The sequence below is a fragment of the Nicotiana tabacum genome, chromosome 19 (genome assembly GCF_000715075.1).
Source record: "Nicotiana tabacum cultivar K326 chromosome 19, ASM71507v2, whole genome shotgun sequence".
Lineage (NCBI taxonomy): Eukaryota > Viridiplantae > Streptophyta > Magnoliopsida > Solanales > Solanaceae > Nicotiana > Nicotiana tabacum.
Window position 1 is genome coordinate 83,948,767 of NC_134098.1, and position 10,278 is coordinate 83,959,044.

Here is a 10,278-nt window from a genome sequence, read left to right on the forward strand (position 1 = left end):
ATGCAGCAACTGAACTTACTTAGATCCAATCCCTCCTTTTTGAACTTGGTATTCAGCTTCCTAATGCTCCCAGTTTATGGTGTGATAACATTGGCACAACCTATCTATCTATCTATCTATCAATTTTTTCATTCAAGAACAAAACATGTGGGAATTAATTTTTATTTTGTGAGGGATAAAGTTGCGAGAAAAGATCTTCAAGTTCAATTCATCTCCACAAAGGATTAACTGGCAGACATTCTTATAAAACCTTTATCATCGGCCAAGTTTCAATTTCTCAACGACAAACTCAAGGTGAAAGATCCACCTTTAGTTTGCAATGGGAGTGTTAGACCATCTTAATCTTATCTTGTATATTCTAATATTATGATAATGACTTAGAATTGTAGTATAGCCGCTTAGGACTCTTTAGACTTATTTCTTGTACATTGTACTATATAAACTACATGAAATAAAGAATACAAGTGTGGGCTTCTAACTATTGAATTCTACTGTGTATTACCTTTAACACACCTAACTCCTGTCCTAAACTTAATTTTCTTGCTTTCGAAACATGTGACCGTGCCCCCTTAACCATTCGTAACATAATTTGAGTGTATAATATTACTAATTGTACATTTATAATTGAAATAAAGAAGTAAGTTCCATAGAAAAATGAAATATCCAACTGTAAAAGTGTATATGGTAAATCGTTTTGTATTAAATACTCGAATAATAAAGCGACACGTGGAATCGGAGACAGATGAAAAATGAGGCAAGTAGAAATTAAGACCGGGGACATCAACTTCGGTTGACACCGGGAAGACTTCGAAAGGAATATTGCTAATGAAGACAAACGAACGTTTGTCACCCGATAACATTTAATGAAGAATATTCTTTAATATTAAATACACAATCCGTTATAGAGAATTTTGGCATTCATGCTCTTCCGTTACACATTCATCAATGACCCCCATAATTGTCATTTAATAGGAGCTTAATCCTAGAACCTTGTTCCCTATGTGCAACTATAAATAGTGATTTCAACAGCCATTATAATTTGTTGACAAACTTATACTATACATTATCCTAAGCTCAATAATATTTTATTTCCTATCTATTGATAGTCTTATTACCGCCTTCGGAAGTTCTGCTCCCAAAACCAAGCTATTTGCTGCCTTATCTCGATTTTAACGCTAAATCTTGTATTTTACTTAATTTATTTATCATTTTAGGATCAAATTGATTTGGTTGTTTATAAAACACGTTACAAATTCAAATATACCGTTTTACGGGTAAACAAAAAGATAATAATTGAAGATTATGTAGTAGAAGATAGGAATTCTACTCCTGTTTGAAGAGATATGATACCATTATTCCTACTATTATTCTATGGTCTTGACACCATCACCTTAAATAAAATAATTAAACAAATATATTAATGTACTTACATTTAAATGGAAAGCTTAATTTTCTCACATTCAACAAGGCCTTTTACGTTAATAAATTAGTTCACTCATAGAAGCATTAAGGGATTGTTTGGTATGTGATACAGAATTAGATGCGAGATTTTTTTAATTTCAAATTTGATTGAATTTTTGAATTAGAGATTAGCAATTTCGGAATTAACTAATCCCGTAATTAAATTAATAATATTGAGACTGATTGGATGAGGTGGTTGGATAAGAATGAAAATGGAATTAACTCGCTAGCCTCTATATTCTACGTTATAGGCCTATTTTTTACCTGAACATTTTGACAGATATAACTCTTTGACTGCTATGCAGATACAACAACAGCATTTTCTGCATGATCTAAAAAAAATGACTAAACTATCCCCATTAACCTACAAAGCACTCTCATTCTATTCGTTGAACAAAGAGGATAAAATCGCCCAGTCAATTGAAATTTGACCATTGGTCTTACCCTCGGTTCAATTTTATGACCCTGACCGTCTAATTTCCTCGAGAAATTGTAGCCGTCGATTGAATTCCCCATAAAGAAACATGGCCCACAGCCTTCTGGCCCACTAATTCACCCCAAAAACGTGGCACTCCGCTCCACTATATAATCATCTGTTTCTTAGAGGAAAAAGTCACTGTGACAATACCAAGAGAACACAAAAGGGTTTTAGGGTTTTAAGCTTATTAGGGTTTCTGTGAGAAATGGCTGAGGAGAGTGGACAGAGGGCTAAGGGTACCGTCAAGTGGTTCAGTGACCAAAAGGGTTTTGGGTTCATCACTCCCGATGACGGCGGGGAAGATCTGTTCGTTCATCAGTCAGGTATCAGATCTGAGGGTTTCCGTAGCCTAGCTGAAGGTGAAACTGTTGAGTTCGAAGTTGAGTCTGGAGGTGACGGCCGTACCAAGGCTGTTGATGTAACCGGACCTGATGGTGCGGCTGTCCAAGGTGGCCGTGGAGGCGGCGGCGGCGGCGGCGGTGGAGGTCGAGGTGGTGGTGGGTATGGAGGCGGCGGTGGTGGATACGGTGGTGGATACGGTGGTGGCCGTGGTGGTAGCCGTGGATATGGTGGCGGTGACGGAGGCTACGGTGGTGGTGGCGGCTACGGTGGAGGAAGCCGTTATGGCGGCGGTGGAGGCGGTAGCTATGGAGGTGGTGGTGGGAGCTATGGAGGTGGTGGTGGTAGAGGAAACGGTTGCTTCAAGTGTGGTGAATCTGGTCACTTTGCTAGAGACTGTACCCAGAGTGGAGGTGGCGGCGGAGGTGGCAGATTCGGTGGTGGTGGCGGTGGAGGTGGCGGTGGCTGCTACAAGTGTGGTGAGGATGGTCACTTTGCCCGTGAATGTACCAGTGGAGGTCGTTGAACATGGGTTGAAACCCTTTGTTCCCTTTATCTTTTAGTCTGTTATGTTTTTGTCTGAATGTGGTGCCTTTGGCAGCCTTTACTATGGGTCTTTGCTACTGTTTCTTCGACTATGGTTGTTTGTTATTTTTATTTTCTGCTCATTAGTAATATCCGTTATACGGTTAAGTTCAGTTTGGATCTTTTGGTAATGGGGAGTCTGATATTTTGTGGTGCTGCAAGTAATACTCTCTGTACATGTTTACATACATGTTTCTGAAGAAATATCAATTAATCAACTGACAGTATTTGTAGCCCTTTAATTTCTTTATTGCATAGATCATTCACTCCCCTTTTGCCAAATATCTTGTGTTCTTACAGTTTGATTGAATGCCTCTTCTGCGGAGAGGATGACACGTGGGATCTTTGTTCTTTGTTAATTTATGGGTATAAGTTGGAACTGAACTCTTGTATAAACTTATTCGTGTTTGGTTATGCTTTAAATGTTGGTGCAATGTCTTTTAAATTTGTGTGGTGTTTGTGTAAATGAGTTCCTTGAAAAGGACAATGCTAAGTCTCAAGTGATGCTTATTCTTTGTTTAATGGAATGGTCTCTTTGGTATTATTGAAGGAATAAACTTTTGACTTGGGTTTTTCTCATCTATTGGTTTAGCTATATAATGTTCAACCGGATGCCTTGGTATACCTATAGTCGAGCATCATATAACCTACTGTATCTATTTGGCCTTTAGATTTTTACTCCAATAAATGCTCTACTTTCAAAGAAATATGCTATTTTACTCATCCTATTTTAGCTCCAAATCACTACTTAGCCAAAAACAGAGGATGTTAGCTTGAAAAAATATCACAATGATCAGGCCTTGTGTTTTGGTAATCTTAATACCTAATACTTGTTTTTAAACTCTTTTATATATTTAATCTTTCAAAGTGAAACAATATCTAATACGAATGTCATGATACCTTATTTCTGGTTTCACTTTAGTTTTACAACATGAGGGTTCATAAAGCAGTTCCTTCCCAGTCTACTGGGACAATTCTACTAACGGTAGTACTAAAACATTGAAATATGAGATTATTAATAGTCACTCAAAAGTAATGTAGTTGGTAACACACTGGAAAGTGGACCATTATTGTTCCTGATCTCTCCAATTGTTTGCCAACTGAGTAAGTTGTCTTGATACCTGATCTTTTCTATGTGAGCTTAGTTTTGACAGGATTTCTAAAAGCAATCCGGGCTTTGCTTTGCTTTTAATTTGATTCTTGCACCATTTACTTGTTGACATTTTTTGCGTTTAGCTGTAGGCCTTGATTTCCAGCACCGTTAAAAGTAAAACTATAACAGCCTATAGGCTGAAGCAGTGTGAGCCTTCGATCTTTAATGGATGAGTTTTTCCTGTGTCATTTACTTAAATATAGCATGTTCTTCACCTTTTTGGGGATAATGTACATGGTTTAACTATAATAGGAGGAAATTCCCAGTAAGTAGAAGACTATAAACCAAATGATGATATTCTATTGACTCTTTCCATATCTTAACTTTTCTCTACACATGCTTTTCCATAATTCACAACAGGTTACAAGCTACAAAGTGGGAATGAATGCAACAGAGTAGCCTATAGTCGAACGATCTCGAGGTAACAGGTTTTTGTAGTCAAGAAGTCACTACTCTAACCATCCTAACCATTGCTCAGTACTCCTCGTGTTAACTTTTTGTAGAAAGGGAGAAGAGAAATTAAATAGAGATTGACTGCAGCAAATTGACTTCATAACTAATATTCAATACCTAACAGTCTTCTTAATTTGTTTACGTTGTCAGCCACTCGTGTCTTGATTACCTACCTCTACTGGTCTTTTGGACTGCGCCAAGAATTCTACACTATCGCCATTATTTGCCACTGGTCTTGCTCCATCACACATTGATATCAACTTTCGTCCAACATGAAGTAGGCTTCAAAATTCAACCTAAACCATGATAACAATTGCATGATAGGATATGGACTCAAGGTAAAGGCAAAAGCACATTGCATCCTGCAAAACTAAATGTTAGGCCTAATAAAAATGACGCTCCATACTTTTGGAGCAGAAATGTCTGCCATGTCCAATTTAGTGGCATGGGAATCGTAGAACTATAGGAACTGAGTAGATGAATTGCGAGTAAATCAATAACTCAATGATTTTCTTACGCAGTTAAGGCTGCAACTACCCTAACTCACAAGATGCAAAAAAGCGAGGAGTGATTGCAGATTACGTACATTAGGAAGTCATAACAGCCAAATTTAGACTTGGTTGAAAACTTAGCCCTTCCAGCATTAGGAACAGATCTAAAAATAACCCTGATACACTCGGTAATTCGAAGGTAAAGCTCAACCAGTGGCGAAGCCAGGGTGTTCAAAGTCTATTTTTTAATCAATACATAATATTATAATTTTTCGGTAAAGGGTGTTTAGTTGACCACCCTTGGCCATACATAGCTTCGCCTCGGAGCTCAACTAACAAGAAAATCGAATAGACAATGCTGGTGATTTGAATATATATGTTAGCTACATGAAGCTAATCTTGTATACGATCCAAGATGAAAATGAAATCGAAAAAGGAACACTAAAAAGTACCTAATTTTGGACATACTGTGGAAGTATCATACAACTTGATAGGTTCACAGCCGTGAGCCTCTGGATTGATAAAGTTCCATAGTTTCTCTGCCTTTGTTCACTAATTCTTCAACTATAGGATCTTGCATTAGGTGCCCTTGCTTTGTAGCCCATTCCAACACTATATGTGCATTATCATCAGCTAATGCCTCACTATCAGGAACATGTGTTGCTATGTAACTCAAGAGTTTCAAACAAGGAATCTGAACCATTTGTTCTCCAAAGTAAATCAGTGGAACTAAGTGCTTTGTGCCTCCTGCCTGAATTATTGCCTTGCAATGATTGACTCTTAGGAAATTTTCTGTGCAAGCAAATTTGTTGAGTGCATTTGCAGCCTCAATAGTTACTTCTGGTTCTCTATCATCTAATAGAGCCACCAATGGACTAATGATTCTTGTCTCTGTTGCTCGAAAAGTCCGAGCCAAATGCCCTATAGATTCGATGCTTGGAATAAGCAATTCTGAGTCTTCCTTGTTGATAATTCTCAAGAATTGATCTACCACGGCTTTGGCAGCTGGTGCCGTGGGCTTAAAGGCAGAGCGTCTCAAGTCTGCATTTTTCTCAGCAACCCCTGTGAATTTAGGAGTGTCAAATGTGCAGTTGGTCTAAATCTTGACAAGTTAAAATGGGTCGAATCAATAAACCGTCAAAAGTTTGTTAGGGCCAAAATGGGCTAGTCTACTTGCGCTAAACAATGGGCCATAAACCACTTTAGTTTTATTGTCATGATTATATTCTACCAACCAAACAAACAAAAATAATATATGCGCTAATATGAATCTCACTGACCATGTTACTCCAATTAAGTTCATCTTTGACCCATATTGTACAAACTATATCTAACCAAACAACCCAAAATATTTTTTTAATATGTTTTGATAAGTATTTTAAAGGTCTCCTCTCAAGCTTTCAAATGGACCAATTTGGTTATGTTCAAAATAGTCAGCCTAATTTTTATGAGCTAAATGTGATACACCTACCTGTGATCTCCATCAGTGCATAGGCTGAATGATATTGTACTTCATCAGGGCCTTTCTCAAGCAAAACTGCAAAGCATAATAGAGCTCTGGATTCTGTAATACTACTACAAATGCTAACATTTTCAGCACAAAGATGCCTAAGTGCTCTCGCAGCCATTGCCTTCATTTCAGCCTTCGTAGCTGGATCTTCATATTCCCTCCCTTTAATGCTAGTCCCAGTCAATCCAACATGGTGTTGCCTCTGCTGATTAGCGTGTTGTCGCTGCTGCTGCTGATTTGGATTTGCTATAGGATTGTTGGGCTGATTTTGTGTCTGGTTTTTCACGGCCATTGCACTTGTAACCAAATTATGCATTTGGTCAGTTGTTTGATTATCCATAGGGTGAGGAATTTTACTCTGAGATCTACTATCATCATCGTCAACCTTGCCTCCAGTGTGATCACTGAATTTGCTAGCACTAGAAGAATTAGAATGAGTCATTGCAGCCGCGTGTATCGACATATGATGTTTGTTTGCAGCAATAGCATACTTACTATGTTCTTGAATTGTTTCAAAAGCAAGATGACTAACCAATAACCTAATAGTATTAGTTTGAGCAAAATGATCTTGACATTTGTGGTGATTCTTAGCCAATTCTGAAATAGCCCAAGCCACCACTATCTGAACTTTCATAGGCCCATCTTTGAGAATTTTAGCAAAGACAGAACAAACACCAGCATTCACAATCTGTTCAACACTCTCAGGGTCTCTACCAAGTAGGCCAATAGCCCTCGACGCGTTCTCCTGGCCCTCCATTCGTCCTTCTTTAGCCAATTTCAACAATGGCGCGACCCCGCCTTCTTCTATAATCAACTTTCCATATCGCTCGTTGTCTCGAGCCAATGACACAAGCGAAGCGGCCGCATCAGAACGGTCCTCTAACGACCCTGTACACAAAATAGCAATTTGTTCCCATATGAGACATAAAATTGGCTCGTTGGCTGCAATTGGAGGAAGCCCGAGATACTCATCGTCGCGATCGTCCGCTGGGGTTGAGACACGTAGCAGCCATTGAACATCACCAATTGAATTCTCAAGCTGTTGAGCCGTTTTCTTTAAAGCAGCAGTTGGAATGATCGTAAAAACACGACTCAATCCTCTGGCACAACATTTGAATACGAGGGTGAGAGCCTTGTCTAAAACTTGTTCCGTGTCATCGATGATCCGACGTGTTGGACGTTCGTATAAGTCGTTGCTAGCGCGCGCGGCTTGTCGGAGGAGAGCCGCGAGCCGCTCTGTTTTGGCTTTGATCTCAAGACAATCTTGTTTGAAATTGCAAACCTCGTCAGCGGCTTTTGTTACCTGGTCTGCCAATTGTATTGGCCTTGCTAGTATTTGTTTCACTATGTCCGCCATCCTAATAGCGGACTCTTAATTATTTCCTTAGTGAGACCCAAAATCAGAGCTTTTTTTCACAAGGAAAAATGAAACCACATGAGTAAAATGGTAAACAAAGAAAGCAAAAGAGGGGGAATTGCGTTAAACCTTATATTAAAAAATGAGATGAAAACAAGAACTGGGACAAAGAAATAGCATTAGAGGTCTTTTCTTTTTTTGCTTGTTTCCTAATTGTATGTCTGAGTTCTTGATTTTTGATTCTAAGGGGGGTTTAGGGAAATGATAATGTTGGCCATAAACGGAGGAGGACAAGAGGAGGGTGGCGATAGGCTGACGGCGGGGGTTGTGATGGAGGGAGGATGGATTCAGTATGGGTTTTGGAATGGTCAAACGCAAATGTCTCTTTTAACTTTCCATGAAAAATTGAGAACAAACACTCATGCATTGGCCGTTACAACCTTATTTATAGGATACATATGTTTGTACTAACCAAAGAAATTAAGTCAGCAGCTAACATATAAAAGCCATTCTATAAACCATTGGATATCATATGTCATTTTTCAGTTTAAGTGGATGGGAATGTTAAAGGTTGGCTAACAGGAAAGTAACGGGAGGAAACATTTATATCCAGCGCTATAGCTACTAGCCTACTACCCCATTTAACGTACTCTGAAATCAACGGTTGCCTATAAATTGTCTAAGTATTTCCATTTTGTTGAGCCCAAGTCATTCGTTGCTTATAAATAAATCTACACAAAAAGTGCAGTGTAGTATGAGTACAACCGACCCCATGTACTCTGTAAGTGCTGTGAGCACCTAATTTTTGACTATATTTGAATTTTTACCACATTCTACTATGTAAATATTTTTAGAAATTTAATATATATTTTTTACCTTTGTTATATTTTTTTAATATAGGGTAAGAATTAAAAATAATTTAAAATGTCAAATTATTACTATTAGTATTATTTTTATTTTTTATCTTTATTTTAAAATAAAATAAAAACAAAACCGAAAATAATATTTTTTTAATTTTCGGATGGGAATAAAATAATAGAAAAATTAAAAGTATGGAATAAAAAATTAAAAGTAAAAGTAGGTGGAAATTATTTTTTAAAAAAATTAAAAGAAAGTGAAAATTTAAAAAAATAAAAGTAAAAGAATGTGAAAATTTTAAAAAATAAAAAGTAAAAGAAAGATGAAATTAAAAAATAAAAAGTAAAAGAAAGATGAAATTAAAAAATAAAAGTAAAGGTAGCTGAATTTTTTTTTAAAAAAAGTAAAAGAAAGTAAAAATTTAAAAAAAGAAAAGTAAAATAAGTGAAAATTAAAAAAAGTAAAGTAAAAAAAGTGAGAAATTAAAAAATAAAATTAAAGAAAAGTGGGGAATTAATTTTTTTTAAAAAAGAAGAAAATGGTAAGTGGGAATTCTTTTTTAATTAAAAAATAAAATAATAAAATAATAAAAAAATAAATCTGAACCCCCCCCCTCCCCCCCCTCCCTCTCCCCTATAAATAGAAGAAAAATGGAGGTAGAAGGAGAAAAAAATAAGGGAGGAGAGAATTGAGAGAAATTATTTTTTCTTCTTCTACGCTAAGGGAATTTCTACTCGTCATCAACCAAAACCCAACAAAAATACTCCATAACATCCATTTTACACGCCAAAAAGTGGAGTCAATATTCGAGGTCGAGGATTCCGTTGGAGCTCCGTTCACTAGGTTTGATGTTATTTGTCGCTTATGCTTGTTCGACGTTCGTCTGAGTTATTGTACCTGTTCTTGGAGACTCGTTTAATTGGAAATTTTTTATTAAAGGTTTATTCTTCCCTCTGTTATTTTTATATTATTTCATATGATTTTATTTATTTGCCTTTACACTTTATAAATAATAATGTAAGTTAGTCCTTAAATGCTATATGCTTAATCATGTTTTTTGGAAATATGGTATTCAAACTTGCTTTAAAATTGGGAAGATTTGGACCCTAATGAGTTTGTGCTTCAATTGTTGGGTTGTAGGGTATTGGTATATGATGGTTTATTTATTCAAATATCTAAAATCATACACTTCTTTAACAAGTAATTCCATAATTCATGGCCTTCACAATAATCTCAAACTTAGGAAAGAAACAAATCATGAATGCGCTAGAATGCTTTAGGCGTATTCTTAATTAATTGAATCATCGTGATTATGTATACATTCGCGTGACATAATTACGATTCCCAAAACTAAAATCAAGGTATGCGTTCGCGCAACTTTGGGCGAAACAACATTAAATATAATAAAAATGCTATTAACTGTGTACACGTACACATGACATGATTTTGGCACAATAAACAAAACGGATTCACACACGTGATTCGTTTCAAAGAAAATTCTATATTTTAATATAAAAGCGGATAGATAAAATATGGAAACCAATAAATCACAGTTTATCTAAAATTAATTCAAGCCAAGTTGGAGTCAATAAA

The 10,278-nt window shown here is 36.6% G+C and overlaps 2 protein-coding genes across 2 annotated transcripts; one reads left to right on the forward strand and one right to left on the reverse strand.

Moving 5' to 3' along the window:
* Positions 1–2,059: 2,059 nt before the first annotated feature.
* On the forward strand, positions 2,060–3,081 carry LOC107816435 (glycine-rich protein 2-like). The gene has a single exon (XM_016642155.2). The coding sequence runs from the start codon at positions 2,145–2,147 to the stop codon at positions 2,802–2,804; it is 660 nt and encodes a 219-aa protein (XP_016497641.1). The 5' UTR covers positions 2,060–2,144; the 3' UTR covers positions 2,805–3,081.
* Positions 2,757–8,343, reverse strand: LOC107816433 (uncharacterized). Its single transcript, XM_016642153.2, has 2 exons — positions 6,432–8,343; positions 2,757–6,022 (listed from the first exon to the last, which is right to left on the reverse strand). Exons 1-2 carry the CDS (start codon positions 7,825–7,827, stop codon positions 5,457–5,459), a joined length of 1,962 nt encoding a protein of 653 aa, XP_016497639.1. The 5' UTR covers positions 7,828–8,343; the 3' UTR covers positions 2,757–5,456.
* Positions 8,344–10,278: the final 1,935 nt, after the last annotated feature.